General features: G+C 41.0%; 1 protein-coding gene across 1 annotated transcript in view; it reads right to left on the minus strand.

Moving 5' to 3' along the window:
• Positions 1-20650, minus strand: part of CFAP58 (cilia and flagella associated protein 58) — a 197437-nt gene that overhangs the window by 83787 nt on the left and 93000 nt on the right. Inside the window, exons 13-16 of the mRNA XM_042780815.1 lie at positions 14751-14891; positions 13789-14012; positions 10088-10199; positions 7865-7969 (exon numbers count right to left, since the gene is read on the minus strand). Of these exons, the coding sequence (XP_042636749.1) occupies positions 7865-7969; positions 10088-10199; positions 13789-14012; positions 14751-14891 (582 nt within the window). The remainder of the gene's footprint in view (positions 1-7864; positions 7970-10087; positions 10200-13788; positions 14013-14750; positions 14892-20650) is intronic.

Here is a 20650-nt window from a genome sequence, read left to right on the forward strand (position 1 = left end):
CTTATGTGCATCAAAAGACTTTGTCAAAAGGGTAGAAAGAGAACCTACAGATTGGGAGAAAATATTTGCCTATGACATATCTGACAAAGGACTTATCTCCAAAATCTATAGAAAACTTCAACACCTCAACACCAAAAAGACAAACAATCCAATTCAAAAATGGGCAAGAGACATGAACAGACACTTCACTAAAGACTATATGCTGGCGTCCAACAAACACATGAGGAATTGCTCACTATCTTTAGTCAAATCAAAACAACGATGAGATATAATCTCACCCCAGCAATAATAATAGCAAAGTTCAACAGGACAGAAAATAACAAATGTTGGTGACTTTGCAGAGAGATTGGAATTCTTATACACTGCTGGTGGGATTGTAAAATGGTACAACCATTGTGGCAAACAGTATAATGTTTCCTTAAAAAACTGAAAATAGAAATACCATTTGACCCAGCAATTCCATTTCTAGGAATATATCCTAAAGAGGTGAGAGGCAGGACATGAACAAACATAACCACACCTATGTTCATCGCAGCACAATTCACTATAGCAAAGAGATGGAAAGAATCTAAATGCCCATCAACAGATGAATGGATAACCAAATTATATAGTACATTCACACAATGGAATACTATGCTACATTAAAGAACAATGAAGGATATGCAAATCATCTCACAATGTGGATGAGCCTGGAGTACATTATGCTGAGTGAAATAAGTCAACCACAGGATAAATATTGTATGAGTCTATTACAATAAAAAGACAAAGAAGGGTATGCTTAAGGAAGGGAATTCACTTTGTAGGTTAGCAGAGTAGGGAGGAAAGGGGAGGGAATAATTTCAGGCTAGTTGGGAGCCACACAGTGAGGTGGGTAAGGGGAGGGATGGTATGGAAAGAGTCTGGTGGTCCATGATAACATTAGGCAAAGGGAGGACACTCAATTGACATAAGATACAGATGACAGAAGCTAATACCAGTATATCCACAATACTGCATCACCATTAACACCAAACACCAGGCTACAGATAAACACATAAACTTCTGAGAAGAACAGATAGGGGTCAGTAAATAGGATTATACTCTAGACCAAGAATAGATTCAGCTGAGGCTAATCTTGCACAGATACAAGTGACACAAAATATCTGCAACCCTTACAGAAACAACAGAAGACAGACATAGAACAGTCCCTCACAGACAGCCAGACACTGTGAGAGAGCGATCCAATGGATCTACCGACTCAGGACCATTGTATTGGGAGACACCAGACTCAATTGGCACTATAAAGTACATAAAAATCTTGTTCCACAACCTATGTTGATGAGTAGCCACTGGGGTCTTAAAAGCTTTCAAGCAGCCATCTAAGAATGGTCTCCTATCGTCAGAAGTGAAGAGGAGTGCAAAAACCCAAAGGCATTTGGAAGCAATCAGCCCTAGGACATGATGGACCTCAAGACCAGAAGAACCAGACGATGCCTTGCTACCCATGCCAAAATGCACACCACTCAGGAAAGGATCAAAATTGGAGATCCTGGATAGAGTAGGAGGAAAAACATGGAACAAAATCCAAAAACATAATAAGGACCAGAATTATTTGTTGGATGGACTGTGGTGGGACCCCCAATACTATGGCCCTGGGATACACTTTGGGCCTGGAATAAAACTCACTCCCAGGGACTGGCTCTTAGACCAATAGTAAAAAAGACATACACGCAGACCACTCAACCCAGGGTGACGCACCCACATACTCTATGGAGATGCAGCTCTTGGAGCCATCAACCACAGGGTACTAGAGGGGCAACATTTGCACAGAGGAAATGCAGGACACACAGGAGTGCATAACTATGAGAGACACGGGGCGGGGGGTTACTGGGAAGGGAGGGGAGAACAGTGGGTTAGGGTTGGGGATGGTAGTTGGGGAGTGAAACCAAATGCACACAAAATGTTGAGTATAAAACAAACTCTGCTCTGTAAACTTGTACCTAAAGCAAAATAAAAATAAAAATAAATTAAAAATCAGGATAAATAATACAAAATAAAAAGACAGAAACAAAATATCACTACACAATATTAAAGGAAAATATCACCAGGAAGAAATTAAAAGTCTAAATTTTTACTTACCTCATTAATATGATCTAAAATATACTGAGAGGGGAAAAAAAAACTACAGGGAGAACTAAACAAATCTCCACACTTTTCTCAGCTAAATAACAATTAGAAATGGTATAGATTTGGACAACACAGTTAACAAGGCTGATCTAATAAACAAACATAGAATCCTAAACCCTGAACATTTTAGAGTACATATCTTGTCAAAAGAACCCTGGTGGCACAGTAGTTAAAGTGCTCAGCTGCTAACCAAAAAGTCAGTAATTCGAACCAGCCACTCCACTGCCAGAAAAATGTGCAGTCTGCTCCCATAAAAATTTACAGCCTTGGAAACCCTGCAGGGCAGTTCTACTCTGTTCTATAGGATTGCTTTGAGTCAGAATTGACTCCGTGGCAATGGGTTTTCTCCTTTTCAAGTATATAGACATCATTTCTAAATACTATTAGTTGGCCACAGAGCAAGTCTCAAAAAATTCTGAAGAATCACTATAATACAGTCTGTTTCTGCTGCTGTTGTTAGGTACCATCCCAACTCATAGTGACCCTAGGCACAGCAGAACAAAACACTGCCCGGTCTTGTGCCAGCCTCACAATCCTTGCTATACCTGAGCCCATCATTGTAGCCACTGTGTCTATCCATTGAGGGCCTTCCCCTTCTTTGTTGACCCTCCACTTCACCAGCATGATATCCTTCTCCAGGGAATGGTCCCTTCTGACCAAAGTAAGTGAGATGAAGTCTGGCCATTCTCGCTTCCAAGGAGCATTCCCACTGCACTTCTTCCAGGACAGATTTGTTAGTCCTTTTAGCAGACCATGGTACTCTTAGCATTGTTCTCCAACACCACAACTGAAAAGCATCAACTCTTCTTCGGTCTTCCCTATTCATTGTCCAGTTCTCACACGCATAACAGGTGACTGAAAATACCATGGCTTGGTTTAAATGCACCTTTTCAAGGAAACATCTCTGCTTTTCACTTGAAAGAGGCCTTTTGCAGCAGATTTGCCCAATGCACTATGTTGTCTGATGTCTTGACTGCTGCTACTATTGGTGTTGATTGTAGAACCAACTAATATGGAGTCCTTCGCAACTTCAATCTTTTCTACACCCACCGTGAAGCTGTTTATTGGACCAGCTGTGAGGATTTTTTTCTTTATATTGAGGTGTAATCCATACTGCAGACTGTAGATTTTAATCTTCATCAGTAAGTGCTTCAAGTCATCCTCACTTTCAGCAAGCAAAGTTGTGTCATCTGCGTATCACAGGTTGTTAATGAGTCTTCCTCCAATCCTGATACCATGTTTTTCTTCACATAATCCAGCTTCTCAGATTATTTGCTCAACACACAAGTTGAGTAAGTATGGTGAAAGGATACAACCTTGATGCACTCCCTTCTTGATTTTGAACCATGCACTATCCCCTTGTTCTGTTCAAATGACAGCCTCCTGATCTATATACAGGTTCCTCATGAGTACAATCAAATGTTCTGGAATTCCCATTCTTCTCAACATTATTCACAATTTGTTATGATCCACACAATCGAATGCTTTTGCACAGTCAATAAAACATAACTAAGCATCTTTCTGGTATTCTTAGCTTTCAGCTAAGATCCATCCAACATCAGCAATGATATCCCTCTCTCCACATCCTGTTCAGAATCTAGGTTGTGTTTCTGGAAGCTCTGTCAATATACTGTTGCAACCATTTTTGAATGATCTTCAGTAAGATTTTACTTGCATGTGATATTAATGACATTGTTCACTAATTTCCACATTCTATGGGATCACCTTTCTTTGGAATAGGTACAAATATGGATCTCTTACAGTCAGTTGGCCAGGTAGCTGTCTTCCAAATCTCTTGCCATAACTGAGTGAGTGCCTCTGGCAGGGCATCCATTTTGTTGAAACATCTCAATGGGTATTCTGTCAATTCCTGGAGCCATGTTCTTTGCCAATTCCTTCAGTGCAGCTTTGACTTCTTCCTTCAGTACTTGGTTCTTGATAATATGCTACCTCCTGAAATGGATGAAGATCTACAAGTTCTTTTCGGTACAGTGACTCTGTGTGTTCCCTCCATCTTCTTTTGATACTTCCTGCATCATTCAATATTTTTGCATAGAATCTTTCAATATTGCAACTCAAGTCTTAAATTTTCTCCTTAGTTCTTTCAGCTTGAGAAATGCTGAGTGTGTTCTTCTCTTTTGGTTTTCTAACTTCAGGTCTTTGCACATTTCCTTATAGTAATTGGCTTTGTCTGCTTTAGCTGCTCTTTGAAATCTTCCATTCAGCTCTTTTATCTTGTCATTTCTTCCATTTGCTTTAGCTATTCTCAGCTCAAGAGCAAATTTGAGAGTCTCTTCTGACATCTTTTTTTGGTCTTTTCTTCCTTTCTTGTCTTTTTAATGACCTCTTGCTTTCTTCATGGAGGATGTTCTTGACGTCATCCCACAGTTCCTCTGGTTTTTGGTCATTGGTGTTCAATGCATCAAATCTATTCTTTAAATGGTCTCTAAATTCAGGAGGGATATTATCAAGGTCATATTTTGGCTCTCGTGGACTTGTTTTAATTGTCTTCAACTTCAACTTGAACATGCATATGAGCAGTTAGTGGTCTGTTCAACAATCAGCTCCCGGCCTTTTTTGGCTGAAGGTATTGAACTTCTCCATTGCCTCTCGCCACAGATATAGTCAATCTGATTTCTGTACATTCCATCTGATGAAATCCACGTGTATACTTGTTGCTTATGTTGTTGAAAAGGGTATTTGCAATGAATAAATCATTGTTCTTGCAAGATTCTATCATGCGATCTGCAGCATTATTTCTATCTCCAAGACCATATTTTGCAACTACTGGTAACTCTTCTTTGTTTCCAACTTTTGCATTCCAGTCACCAGTGATAATCAACACATCTTGATTGCATGGTCAGTCAATTTCAGACTGCAGAAGTTGGTAGAAATCTTCAATTTCCTCATTTTTGGCTTTGGTGGTTGAGGCATAAATTTGAATAATAGTAGTATTAACTGGTCTTCCTTGTAGGCATATGGATATTGTCCTATCGTTGACAGCATTGTACTTCAGGACAGATCTTGAAACACTCTTTGTGATGATGAATGCCACACCATTTCTCTTCAATTTGTCATTCCTGGCATAGTAGATCATACAGTTGTCTGATTCAAAATGGCCAAAACCCATCCATTTCAGCTCTCAAATGCCTAGGATATCGATCTTTATGCGTTCCACTTCATTTTTTTACAACTTCCAATTTTCCTAGATTCATACTTCATATATTCCATGTTCCAATTATAAATGGATGTTTGCATCTGTTTCTACTCATTTTGAGTTGTGCCACATCAGCCAATGGAGCTCCCGAAAGCTTTACTCCATCCATATCGTTAAGGTCATCTCTACTGTAAGGAGTCAGCTCTTCCTCAGTTAAATTTTGAGTGCCTTCTGACCTGATAGGTTCATCTTTCATCACTATATCAGACCATGTTCCAGGGCTGTTCATAAAGTTTTCCAGTAATATATCAGACACTGTTTCACTGCTATTCATAAGGTCTTCACTGGCCAATTCTTTGAGAAGTGGATGGTCACTTCACTAAAAGAAAACTTAAATACTATATACTTAGAAATTTAAAGATGTGCCTTTAATCATCATAGGACAAATAGTGCAAATTGGAGAACTGTAAAACTAGAAAATATTTAGAATAAATGGAAATGAAAATACCACATACCAAAACCTGTGGAAATAACTAAGAAATAGACATTATAGGACATTTTACAGCTTTAAATGCTTCTTTAGAAAAAAATGACTGAACATTAATGAGCTGAGAATCAATCTCAAAAGGTAAAGAACAGAGCAAATCCAAAATACATAGAAGGCAGGAAAAAAGAAAGAGCAATCAGTGAAATATAAAACAAACTTACAGTATGAAAGTTTCATATGAAGTAAAATCTGGTTAGTTAAAAGCTAGGTAATAAATACTAGAGGAGGCAGAGTAGCAAACCAGTAGAGAGCTTGGGCTCTGGAGATGACTGCCTGGCTGAGTCCCACCCCTGCCACCTACATAGTCTTGAGTGAGTGACCCACAGCTCAAACCCTCGACTAATGGACCCCTGTGCCCACACACAGTAATTCGTTATCCTTACAACAAGAAATACAATTTTGTCCTCTGCCCAGAGACATTCCTCTCGTAATAGATATTATAATCCTCATGTCACAGGTGGGGAGATTGAGTTTTTTGAAACTATGAAGTTGGAGTTGAGATTCAAAATAAGATCTTTCCAACTCCAAAACCTGTCCTGTGAACCACCATGCTCAGCTACAAGAGAGGAGGAAAATCCCTGTCTACCACATAAAACCAAAAAACCCAAACTCACTGCCGTAGAGTCAGATCTGACTCATAATGACCCTTCCTTGGATTTCTGAGGTGGTATCTCTACAGAAGTAGATTGCCCAATCTTCCTTCTGAGAAGTGGCTGGTGGGTTTGAACTGCCAGCCATCTGGATAGGCACTATGCCACACTTAGTGGAAGGCTTTTTACTGTGTACCCACCTCTGTTGGGAGCTCTGGTAGCATAGTGGCTAAGACACTTGCCTGCTAACCAGACGGCTGGCGGTTCAAACCCACCAGCCACTCCTCGGAAGGAAGGTTGGGCAATCCTACTTCCGTAGTGATACTGCCTCGGAAACCCAAGGAGGGGTCGCTGAGTCAGGTTTGACTCGACGGCACATAACAACAACAACAACAACCCACCTCTGTTAAGGTGTCAGGGAAAACAGGAGGGGCAGATACCCACTGCTGAGGAAGTTCCTTCTCCTCCACTAATGATAACCCAGAGGTTAGGATTACAGTTTGCAGAATCAGAAACAATTGCTAATATTTATTAGGCAATTTGTGCGGAGCATGATGCTTCATTCCTCACAACAGGCCTTCTCACAAGTTCTGTTTTTGTCCCTTAATACAGATTAAGAACCTAAGATGCAGAGAAGTTAAACTCACACAGCTACAAATTGACAGAGGCAGCATTCCAATCCAGGCCATTTAACCCCAAAGCTTACATTCGTACCCACACTAAATGCCTTAACCCCTCATTCATAGACTGGAGCTAATAATACTTACCCCCTAAATTATGAAATAAGGTAGATAAAGTCCCCAGCAAAGTAACTGATAGAATAAGTGTTGGTGGTAATGGGGATGATGATGGAGGAGAAGGACGTCGTGGTGGTGGTAGTAGTAGTGATGGTGGTGCTAACAACGCTTACTTGCAAAGATTTAAGCCTAAAGAATCTTACCCTTTCTAATTGCTCCAGAATAACTTACTGCATAAAATCCTCGAAAAGAAATCTTCCCTTCCATTTCAATCACAATAAATCTTCAAGCGGCCAGATCACTTGTGAGAGCTTATTTTCAAAATCAAAATCACAGCATTTCACATTATATGAAGATAGGAAGAAAAGTATTTAAAAGAATCTGACAGACAAAACTGTAGAGATAGAGAGGAGGGGGGTGCTCACATTACCCAGTGCCGTAAGTCTAGCCTTGGACTAAATTTTCCAGAATTCTCGAGGTTTTGCAGCATAAAAGGCCAATTAATCAGGTTGTGTTTGTTCTCTATGCATGAGTCACTGTTGCCATCTACAGTTAAATATGGGGCATGCCATGCTGCCAAATAACTGATTGATTCTAACACAGTCCTGGAAATGGCAATGCTGAGAAAATACATTTGTTCAGTTTGTATAGAAAACGAAAATGCTACCTGAAGAAGCAGCTCTTTTTCAACAACCTCTTCAGTCTTGCTGATGAGACGCTTTTGCAGGGCATGAATTTTCTTTATCAGCTCAAAGGTACTGGGGTCACTGGCCTGTCCAAGGGGAATAGCAAAAACATAAAAGTAGCTGAGATGTCATTAGTTAACTTCCAAAGCACTGAAATCTCTATGGAAAATTATTATTGAAATCTATTGCAAACCTTCAGCCCCAATACAGAAAGAATCTGATTTTTTTTTTTTAAAAAAAAAAAAAGGGGGGGGTGGATAATAGATGGGATGGTCATAAACACCAGCCCCCCAAAAGAGCAGACTGCCGTTCCCCTAAAGTCTTACCTATGGCACTATTTAGCCAATACATAGAAAGGGGATATGTTAATTCCTCCATGGGAATAATAATAATGGTAGTTACAATGATGTCTGGTTCTTTGCCACCATCCAGTCACCATGATAAGTACTTGTCATGCAATACCATGTTTCAGCCTCTTGACAACCCTTTGAGACAGTGTTAGTCTTCCCCCTTTTACAGATGAGGCAAGTGAGCCTTGGAGAAGTTGTCATTTAACCAAACTGGGTAAATTGGCATCAGGTTTGAGCTGGATTCAAGCCCATATATGCCTGGCCCCCAGAACCTGCGTTTGTTAATTACTATGCTCTGAGGCTTCCCCTACCATCATCTTTGTTTCCATGGGAATGAGACAAGGATCCCTAATTTACTCATCCTAGGATTCTCCTCTGGTAATTGCTGACAAGAAGATTCATTACAGCCAATGATGGGGAAGGTTTCTAGGATGTGGACCTCAGCTAACAATTGGCAGCAGAACATGACCGTGACAGTTAGCTCTCAAATGGAGTTATCAATCCGTGGGGCTCTGATGCTCCTTCAATAGCTATGTCAGTACAATTCAAACAAGATCTACAGTTATAAATTGATCATTTGTCCTCTAGACTTTAGCCAAAGCTTCACTCTCAACCATACTGACATTCTGAATTAATCTAGCAAACAAATATTTTCAATGGTCTCCTAGAGTCTCTATTTTCTAATTTTTTAATAGAAACTGACATGGAATTGGACACTTTAAAGACCTGCTTGAAAACACATGGCATAAACTACTGTGACAGTAAATAGATTTAAAATCTTCAGCTCGACTTCCCCAAACACATCCAAGCTATAGTTAGTTTAGTAAAATACAACACTCTTAGCATTTGAAGAGGAACAAATGAGGGTACAAAAGGAAAATGAAAAGAAAAAGAAAAAAAAGAGAGAGAGAGAATCCATTGACTCTCACTTTGCTTAAATCCTAAGCAGTGCCAACTGATATCCATACATTAGGACTAGACTTGGCACATATTCACTTGGCAGGGCTGGATGTTGTTAAAATTCAGACCTCATGTTTATGTAACAATTTAGAGTGCATTATCCTTAATGCTTTCTTCATTAAAAGGAAAAAACAAAAACCTACTTGGCTGAGTTTTTCTCCTTGTCCTTCTCTTTCTTACATCACATACCTATATTCTCCCAAAAACCCAACTTGTTCATTTAATCAAAGCCCCTTTTGGCACCCAAATTGCAGGGCAGAGAAACAGAGATGGCCAGCTTTGTCTGGGATAAACAGCCTGAATTTAACTGTTATTTGCAGCGTTAGTGGCACTGTGTGACAGAAGTCATAAAAGAAAAATGAAGTTCATTATCCATCAGCTACCAATGAGACTTTGATTGTGTCCCCAGATCCTAAGAGAAAGGGTTTGATTAACAAATGCTGGTCTTTCAAATAAAGAGGGCTACTTCTCAAGACCACATTGCCTGTAGAAATTAAAGGGATGCAAAGACCAATGGAAAGATGGTAAAGATGCTGATGGCCAATATAGTGAAAGGCAATTCATAATCCAAGGTTAATAGGTGGCCAGAGGATAACTGGTAGGCCAAAAACTACCAGAACAAAAAAAAGTAAGTATCAATTGGTAAGGCCAGTTCATAACTGTCACTGGACCATTTTTAGGCAGAAAGGATTTTGTCCAAGATGTCTTCAACAAAACCCAAGTGAACGTTTTGTTCTGGAACAAGTCAATTTACATTTGATCCACGCTGACATTTTAGGTAACAATTTGCATGAATTCAATAAAACCATGCTTCTCATTGTGTGTCAGGTTAGGAAATGTTGGGGGGAGGTCAGGAGAAGAGACATGGGCATGGAAAGCTCTGTCGGATGTTACCTCGAGTTTCCGCCACCTGTGCACATTCATGGGGTTTTCCAGTTCCTCCTCCAGGGCTCGGCACCGTGTCCTCTCCTTCAGGAATTCTCTTTGCATGTGAAAAAGCTCCTCCCTGAGTACGACAAATGTTTTTCTTTTGCTAAGAAATTCTTTGCCCATTGGAAGATGTTGTTGTTGTTGTTGTTGTTGTTGTTATTTGCCATCGAGTCGGCCCCGACTCATAGCGACCCCTCCTTGGGTTTCCGAGGCAGTATCACTATGGAAGTAGGAATGCCCAACCTTCCTTCCGAGGAGTGGCTGGTGGGTTTGAACCATCAGCCTTCTGGTTAGCAGTCAAGTGCCTTAGGCACTATGCTACCAGAGCTCCTCCATTGGAAGATAGCATCTTCAAATCGTTATGTACAGATTAAGTCTTAGATTGAAAAAAACTTGCTGACAAGTTGCTTCTGACTAATAATAGCCCTCTAGGACAGAGTAGAACTGCCCATAGGGTTTCCTAAACTGTATCTCTTTATAGAAGCAAACCGCCTCATCTTTCTCCTGCGGAGTGGCTGGTGGGTTCAAACCGTCAAATTTTTTGTTTAGCAGCTGAGTGCTTAACCACTATATCACTAAAAACTGAACCAAACTCACTGCCGTGGAGTCGGATCTGACTCATAACGACCCTTCTTGGGTTTCTGAGGCAGTATCACTACAAAAGTAGACTACTAAGGATCCTAAATCTTAGATAGAAAGTTGGAATTAGGGAGACATCTGCATACACTGCAAGCAGCCTCCTAACCTGGCCAAGACATCCAAACTAAACCAAACCTTTTGACATCAAGTCAATTCCAATTCATGGCAATGGTGTAAGACTGCCCTGTACGGGTTTTCAAGGCTGTAAATCCTTACAGGAGCAGACTGTCACATCATTCTCCCACAGAGTGGCTGGCAGGTTTGAACCACCAACCTTTCGGTTAGCAGCCAGGCGCTTTAACCACTGTGCCATCAGAGCTCTGTGGGCAAGACACAGATGAAATCAATTCTTACAGAGCTCTAGCATCAGCCTTAATTTCAAAAAACAGCAATACCAGGGCTCAGAATTATGCCTTCAGATACTCTAGGAATTTGAGGTATATGGAAGGAATAGACAGGAGCTGACCTATGAGAGTGTCAGTACTTTTTAAAAAATATTTCTAAATGTCTATAGTAGTAGTGGGAGCTCTGGTAGCATAGTGCCTAAGGCACTTGACTGCTAACCAGAAGGCTGGAGGTTCAAACCCACCAGCCACTCCTCGGAAGGAAGGTTGGGCAATCTACTTCCGTAGTGATACCACCTCGAAAACCCAAGGAGGGGTCGCTATGAGTCGGGTCCAACTCGATGGCAAATAACAACAACATAGTAGCAGCAGGAGAAGAATCTACAGACCACCCAAACGCTGGTACCTGACTGCCAGTATGGAGGCTCAGATGATAATTTGACATCAATTGGGGCAGTAGGTCTCCACCCTGACTACACATTGCAATCACCTGGGGAGTTTTGAAAACATCTCTCTGCCCGGAGCCAGAGGGGATTCTGCATTAATTAGTGTAGCTTGAAGCAGGGGCTTTGAAGGTGTAGAAGTCTTGGGGGCAAACAGAATGGGCAGCCACTGAGCTGGGACAATGTATGTTATCTCATGTTCCCCAACTACCCAGATGACTGAAAAAGTCCTGAAGAACTAGCTCTGCCTTTAACAGTCCCCTGAAATCTCCAGGGATCTCTAGTTAATAGGCAATGTGCTACAGCCATCCTCAGCAGCTTGTGAGTTTTTGCCACCCCACCGAATGAGAAGCGCCTTTAGAGGGGCGGAGGAGAGGCACGCACTCACATTGACATGGGCAATAAGGATGTCATTATCTGTCCTCATTTGCTGCGGGTGTGCAGATTACTAATACTAAGCCATCTCTTTTACTTAATTGCTTCATTTAAACCAATAATACAACTTCCCCTCATTAGCAAGACAAACCATTAGAATTAACTGCATGATGTTCACTCAACAGGGAGCTCAGAACAAGCTGCTTAGAATTAAAAGCATATTTTTAACACTTCCATTTTCTCAAGTGTCATCAGAAGAGAAGGGCAAGAGTATTAGCTCCAGTTAAAACCAAAACCAAACTCACTGCCATCGAGTGGGACCTGACTCATAGCGACCCCTCCTTGGGTTTCTGAGGCGGTATCACTCTGGAACTAGATTGCTTAATCTTCCTTCCGAGTAGTGGCTGATGGGTTTGAACCGCCAGCCTTCTGGTTAGCAGTCAAATGCCTTAGCTACTGTTATTGATGACTTATTTTGTACTGGACTCTGCTAGGCATATTACATTTGTTCTCATGCTTAATTTTAACTACAACTCCAAAGTTCAGAGAAGTTCAGTGATCTGCCCAAGTTCACACAACTTGTATGTGGCAAGGCTGAGATTGGGATTCATGCCTGCTTACCCCCAATACCTTTATTAAATTGCATTCCCCTTGAAAAGGAAAATAAAGTCTATTCTCAACAAACCAACAATATTGACCAGGAATGGGTAAAATTTGGTTCTTTGTGTATGTAGTAAAAATAGCGCATGGCTGGCAAGTTTGGTGATAGTCTTGGAGAACACTCAATGGCTACTGCGAATTCATCTATTTGTCTCCAGAATGTCAATCATGATATCTCTAGGTAGTAAGGTTATGAATGGTTTCCTCACCCCTCCTTTATATGTTTTCTGCACTTCCTACATTTTTTCCAATGAATTTATCTTACTTTCATATCTGAAATGCAAGCCACTCATACATATAGATAAATAGATAGATAGATAGATAGATAGATAGATAGATAGATAGATAGATCCATCCTTGATAGTGGCAACTATTCCTGAATATACTCACTGCACTGACTGCACTGAAATATCAAAATTATTTTCCAATCCAATTAATTTGAGAAGCAGGTTCAAACTGTGCCCTTGCCCCCAAGGTGGTCAAGGATACTGTTCATGTACAAATCTGTGGGGAATAAGGATAACTCCTGAGAAATCACCAGACCTCTTATTTGGTTGCCTGCAATTGCCTACATAAAACATGGTGATGTTTTTCCCAGAAGGAAAGTAGATCTTGTGTAATGCAAGATTTAAAGAAAGAAGAAGATGCACTAAACTGAAGTTAAAGCTGCAGGAGATAAATCAAGAGTGAGATATAAAAGTTGGCTGCCTTCTAAGGAAATAGGTTTCAAACAGTGATAAAATTAAATTTTTCACCTCTTTTCATTCTGTATATATTTCTAAGAAAAAGATGTGCAAATGTTACAAAGATTAAATTTAAATATTGACGCTCCACCTCTACTGCCTTATTAAAGACATTCTAAAGAGCTCACTGGGGAAAAAAAATAGTTTCTGAATTGAAACTAGTTTGTGTTTGGGATTTGACTTTAAATTTCTTTTTTAAAATCCAGGATAGTTTAAAAAAAAAAAGAAAAAGAAAAAATCTTTTTGCACTCACTTGATTCTCCGGAAGGAAACTAGTTCATATTTGCAACATAGCATGAACACAGTGTTGATTCAGCTCTAATTATTTACTAATAATTTCATCATATAAAATTATTATATAACTTGATAAAGATCTTCAGTGACCAACAAGCATGCAAACAAGGTTATTTCAGGACCTCGAAGCAGACCACTGTGCCCAGCCTTAAGGGGTCTCCTTTTACCTGAGTTCATCCACATTGGCCACACTCCTGGCAAGAATCCCCTTTTCCCGGCGAAGCTTCCTGATCTCAAGTTTGAGGATTCTCATGTCCTCCACCCTCTGGTTGTACTGACTCTCGCCTTTGTTGAGCACGGACTGCTGGATCTTGATCTTTTCATAGAGCAAAGCTAATTCGTCATTGCGCCGAATGAGCTGAGAGCCCAGGATATCTCTCTCACTGATGACCTAAAAAGAGAAGCAAGAACATGGCCACCAAGAAAATGTCACTCACTGACCCAAAGTCTCGTTGTTCATTAAGGCAGCAGCATTCATTCAGTCAATGAATATTTATGGAACCTCCATATGTGCAGGCCTGGGACTCTTCCCTTCAGAGTTTACAGTCTCATTGGAAAGAGAAAGAATACTACTAATAATCCACAGTTCCAAGCTTTGGCCCATGAGTATGTCAGTTTGTTTGTTTTCCATCACATTATTTATAAAATGTTTAAATTTGAATGACTTTATTGTGTTATGGTAAGCTAGTGCTTGCCAAGTTGCACTATTTCTTACTGTCTTACACTAAAGCAAACTTACATTTTTTCACCTGCCAAGTCCTGGAAAACATTTGAGTTTCTAACTGCCAGGTTATGCATTTCAGTTTCTAACTCCCAGATTATCTAATTACAAATTATGATTCTTATGAGCAATTCTATGACACCAGAACTTCAGCTCCTTGAGAACAAGAGCTGTTTTCTCGTTTGCCAGGTATCCCCCACGTTTAGAGTAACTGACACGTAACAAGTCCTCATAAATAAGAGTTGAATGAATGAATATTTCATAATCAATCAGAAAAAGATGGGCCTCTGTTGCTATTCTTCCAATAGCATTGGATGGAAGCGCTTAGACAGGAACAAAGGTTCATAAAGAATTGAGTCAAATATCGCCATCTGCCGAGAAGGGCTGCAGGTCTGCAGGTGCTCCCACCTGGTCTAATTCCTTCTTCTGTCTCAGCCTCTCCCCATCAGCCTCAGCAATGATCCGCAGGAGTTTTCTCTCTTCTGCTTCTTGCTTTTCAATGAAGTGTTTGGTCTCCAGGGCTTGTTGTCTCAGCTTCTGTAGCTCGGCCTGACAAAGGGTGAAAGATACAGACAAATTTCACTTGGTAACAGCACAAACCAGGACTGCAGGGCTGGATTTAGACATACAGTTGTGTTTCTTATTCTTCCCTCTGATGTTTCATTTAACATAGTTTGATCACCCTCACACACAAAACAAGCTTACCACACACACACAAGAGCCTGTAAAGAAAAGGTGATGTACATTATGATGATCATGTTTATTCTATGAGTTGTGCCCTTAAGGGATTTCTGTCACTTTTCTGTATATGTATAGCAGGGGCTTCATTGATATTCAATAGCACTTCATGTCTTACCAGATAAACAATGGGAGAATGCACAAAGAAGAGTGCAGAGGAGAGTGTGGGGCGAGGACAGCCCCATAATGGGCCTACCACCAGCAGCACATGCACCCCAGAGATAAAGTCCACTGTAGGCCAAAATCAAATCAGTCAAAGTACCTGTCTTGTAAAACACTCTAACGGAACACATCATGTTATAAAAGGTATAAAAAGATATCCTGCCCCTAAAATATTTCCAATCCAGATGGGAAGAAAAGATACACAAATATTCAAATATTAAGTCCAGGCAATATTTTTTTAGTATCTTTTTTATCACTCAGACAGTGAAATGATGTCGATGTAACCCATCACTGGACTGGAGCTGTCAGAGGCTTCCTGGAGAGCTGAGAACTGAGTCCAGCCCTTGAGGTTGCGTGGAATCATAGCAGGGCTGGGGGAAGGGTGTTTTGGACTGGCAGCTCTCGGAAGGAAGATCCTCTTGTCAAAGGACACATTCACTTTGATTCTGTAAGTATGTTTGCTACCTACAAATACCTCAGGTGTGGTACTAGGCATTTCGCATAGCTGCTCTCCTCATTTCACAGATGTGCTTTCAGAGACAGAGAGAAGCAAATTAATTTGCCCTAGGTCACACAGCTCTGGTAGCATAGTGGCTAAAGCACTTGACTGCTAACCAGAAGGCTGGCGGTTCAAACCCACCAGCCACTCCTCAGAAGGAAGGTTGGGCATTCCTACTTCTGTAGTGATACTGCCTTGGAAACCCAAGGAGGGGTCGCTGTGAGTCGGGGCTGACTCTACAGCACATAACCACAACAACAACAACAAGGTCACACAGCAAGTATCCATGCTGAAATTCTAACTCAGATCTTTTGATTCCAAAATCTGTGCTCTCTCTGCTACCATCCAATTGTTTCAACTCAAATAGAGATGAGAAGGACTAGAGGGACTCATCATCTATAGGAGATGACAGATATAATCAACCATATTACTCTGTGGAAATGCTATCTACCTGTGGGGGGAGGGAGGAAGACATGAGATTACACAGGATTTTCTGTTTCTTCCTGGGATTTAGAGGGCAGGACCAGTCATGGTATGGGTTAGGGAGATAGCACTCCACACTTCAGGCTTACCTGAACAAAGGAGTGTTAACTTTAGCCCCTTCACTGACTTATATGACCACTGGACATACAAGTCCCAGTTATATTTTTTTGCCTCTTGGATCTCTTAGGATGCTTTGTTGTTGTTGTTAGGTCCTGTCAAGTTGGCTCCAACTCATAGCAGTCCTATGTATAACAGAACAAAACACTGCCCAGTCCTGTGCCAGCCCCACAATCCTTGGTATACCTGAGTCCATTGTTGCAGCCACTGTCAATCCATCTCATTGAGGGGCCTCCCCTCTGTCATTGACACTCCACTTCATCAAGCATGATATCCTCCTCCAGGGAATGGTCCCTTCTGACAACATGACCAATGGTAGTGAGACCAAGTCTGGCCATTCTCACTTCCAAGAAGCATTGTGGCTGCAGTTCTTCCAGGACAGATTTGTTCATTCTTCTGGCATTCCATGGTACTTCCAGCATTCTTCACCAACACCACAACTCAAAAGCATCAACTCTTCTTCAGTCTTCCTTATTCACTGTCCAGCTTTCACGTGCATGTGAGGTCATTGAAAATACACGGCTTGGATTAGGTGCACCTTAGTCTTCAAAGAAGGAGCTCTGGTAGCACAGTGGCTAAGGCATCTGATTGCTAACCAGGAGATTGGGGGTTCACTCCATGGCAGTAAGACTGGGCAATCTACCTCCGTAAAGAGTTACCTGCCTCAGAAACCCATGAGGGTCGCTATGAGGCAGAATCAACTCAATGGCAAGGGTATAGTTTTTGGTTAGTCTTCAAAGAGACATCTTTGCTCTTCAACACCTTAAAGAGGTCTTTTGCAGCAGATATGCCAAGTGCAATATGTCATCTTATTTCCTGACTGCTGCTTCCATTGGTATTGATTGTGGAACCAAGTAATATGAAATCTTTGATGACTTCAGTCTTTTTCCACTTATCGTGATGCTTCTTATTGGTCCAGTTGTGAGGATTTTCGTTTTCTTTATGTTGAGGTGTAATCCATACTGTAGACTATATAGTCTTTAATCTTCATCAGTAAGTGCTTCAAGTCATCCTCACTTTCAGCAAGCAAAGTTATGTCATCTGCATATTGCAGCTTGTTAATGAGTCATCTTCCAATCCTGATGCCACGCTCTTCTTCATATAGTCCAGCTTCTCAAACTATTTGCTCAGCATACAGATTGAATACGTATGATGAAAGGACACAATGCTGATCCACTCCCTTCCTGATTTTAAACCACGCAGTATCCCCTTGTTCTGTTCCAAGGACAGCCTCCTGGTCTATGTACAGGTTCCTCATGAGCATACCTAAGGGTTCTGGAGTTCCCATTCTTCTCAATGGTATCCATAATTTGTTATGATCCACACAATTAAATCCTTTTGCATAGTCAATAAAACACAAGTAAACATCTTTCTGGTATGCTTTGCTTTCAGCCAAGATCCATCTGACATCATCAATGATATTCTTTGTTCCATGTCCTCTTCTGAATCCAGCTTGCATTTCTGGAAGTTCTCTGTCAAAATACTGCTGCAACCATTTTTGAATTATCTTCAGCTAGATTTTACTTGCATGTGATATTAATGACATTGTTTGATAATTTCCACATTCTGTGGGATCACCTTTCTTTGGAATATGGATCTTTTCCTGTCAGTTGGCCAAATTTCTTGGCATAGATGAGTAATATATCAGAGAGTCTTTCACTGCTATTCAGAAGGTTTTCACTGGCCAATTCTTTGAGAAGTGGATGGCCCCTTCCTTCTTCTGAGTCTGTCTTAGTCTGGAAACTCCACTGAAACCTGTCCACCATGGGTAACCCTGCTGGTATTCTAAATACTGGTGGCATAGCCCCAGCCTCACAGCAACATGCAAGCTACCACAGTATGACAAACTGACAGATGAGTGGTGGTCCTGGAATGCTAGTGCCCCATTTATAGCAGGGGCTGCCATCTGGGGGTATATACGTAACTGACAAAAACCAGAGAAACATTTGGTGGTGCCAAATCACTGTGTTTAGGTTACTGGACAAGGTGGTGCCTCCTACAGGTATGACTGTGTAAAACTTTGATTTCCTTTGCACAGTGAGCTAAGCTTTATAAGTCTATTTGCGGTTTCCTGCAGGTTATTTGGAAGTTGCATTGTTTGTAATTTAATTTTCATGTGATTAACTTATATTCAAGCACAATGTATTATAAGCACGTGCCACAGTGCCTTTGATGTACTGTATGTATGCTTCTTGCAATCATTGAGGACATTTCTGGTTTATGAGCTGTAAGCAGTTAATTATATTCAAGAAAACTTGATCTATTGTAGTATTAATTTTTCCATGACAACAAATCCTTTTGTTGTTTGCATGTGTACAGGAGGCTGGAAGTAGGCAATTTCTCCCCTTGCATGTTCAGACTGGTTTGGAGGTATGGTACTGGTTGTATCCTGGTTTGGCAGAACCTATCTTCACCCCCCCTGAAAAATTCTTCTTTTTCAGAAATGGACTCTTTGAAGGACAAAGAAATTCTAGATTATTTCTTTTCTCTACCCAAGAATGAGGATGGATCTGAGGAGGAGAGTGACAAAGATGCCTCGGACAAGCTTACTCATCTTGTAGAATCTACAGCTCACTTTTTAAAATTGTATTCCCTTCACCCAAGTTAATATGTATCTACCCTCTAGTGGCATAGTGCCTAAGGCATTTGACTGCTAACCAGAAGGCTGGCAGTTCAAACCCACCAGCCACTCCTCAGAAGGAAGACTGGGCAATCTACTTCAGTAGTGATACTGCCTCAGAAACCCAAGGAGGGGTCGGTATGAGTCGGATCTCACTCGATGGTAGTGAGTTTGGTTTTGGTTTTTGCCCTCTAGTTAGTAGTTTACCCTCCTTACCCCACATACCCCTGGTAACCGTCAAAGAATATTTCTTTTTTTGTGTGTATGAAACCCTTTTCTTGACTTTTTACAATAGTGATCTCATACAATATTTGTCCTTTTGAATTGACTAATTTCACTCAGCATAATGGCCTCTCAGTTTATCCATGAGCTGTTTCCCAGATTCATTGTTCTTTAACATTGCACAGTATTGCATTAAGGAGCACTGGTGGTGTGGATAAGGCATTTGGCTGCTGACCAGAAGGTCACTGGTTCAAACCCACCAGGTGCTCCATGGAAGGAAGATGGGGCAATATGCTTCCATAAAGATTTACAGCCTCAGAAACCCAGCAGGGGTTGCTATGAGTCAGAATCAACTCAACGGCAGTGAGTTTGGTTTGTTGAATTTAGTATTGCATTATGTGTATGTACCATGGTTTATTGATCCATTTCTCCACTGACGGCATTTAGATTGTTTCCACCTTTTTGCTATTGTGAACAGTGCTGCAATGAACATGGGTGTGCCTCTATCTGTTCATGTCATGGCTCTTATTTCTTTAGGCTACATATCTCATACGAGGATTGCTGGATCATAAGGTATCTCTAGTTCCAGCTTTTCAAGGGAGTACCATGCCATTTTCCACAGAGGTTACACTATATTACAGTCCCACCAACAGTGTATGAGGGTTCCAGTCTCTCCACACCATCACCAGCATTTATTGCTTTCTGAACTTTGCTGTTAGTGCTGGGGTAACATGATATCTCACTGCTATTTTGATCTACATCTCTCTCATGACTACTTATAGCAAACATTTCTTCATGTGTTTGTTAGCTACCTTAAAGTCTTCTTTGGTGAAGTGTCCTCTGCCCATTTTTTAATTGGATTATTTGTCTTTTTGTTGTTAAGGTACTGAAGTTTTAAATTTCAGAGATAAGCCCCTTGTCCAACATGTCATTGCCAATTTTTTTTTCCCAGCCTGTAGGTTCTCTTTTTAAGGAGCTCTGGTGGTACAGTGGTTAAGGAATTTGGCTGCTAACCAAAAGGTCCACAGTTCAAACCTACCAGCCACTCCACGGAAGAAAGATGAGACACAAAGGAGAACCTGGCTATGACCAACCTCAAAATTGTGCCCAATTATCAATGCTCTCAATAGCCACCTAAAAGAAGTGTATGTGCCATCAAGTATCATGGCCATTGAGGAAAGCATGGTAACATTCAAGGGCCATTCACCAATAAAACAATACATCCCAACAAAGCCCATCAGGCATGGGTACAAGATTCGGTGCTTGGCTGACTCATGAACTGGCTTTGTAAGTCAGTGTGATACCCATTCCAGAAAAAAATAGCATAAACTATAACTCACCTCTCTCCTTTGGTCAGGGTGTGGCACTTAGGCTATGTCATTCCTGCAACCATGCTCATAGGCTCATTGCCTTCGACAATTTTTCTTCCAGCTATCACTTGATCAAAAGCATGAACCAAAGGGGACT

Source organism: Orycteropus afer, unplaced genomic scaffold (assembly GCF_000298275.1).
Source record: "Orycteropus afer afer isolate SDZICR_OR568_19922 unplaced genomic scaffold, OryAfe1.0 scaffold00064, whole genome shotgun sequence".
Classification (NCBI taxonomy): domain Eukaryota; kingdom Metazoa; phylum Chordata; class Mammalia; order Tubulidentata; family Orycteropodidae; genus Orycteropus; species Orycteropus afer.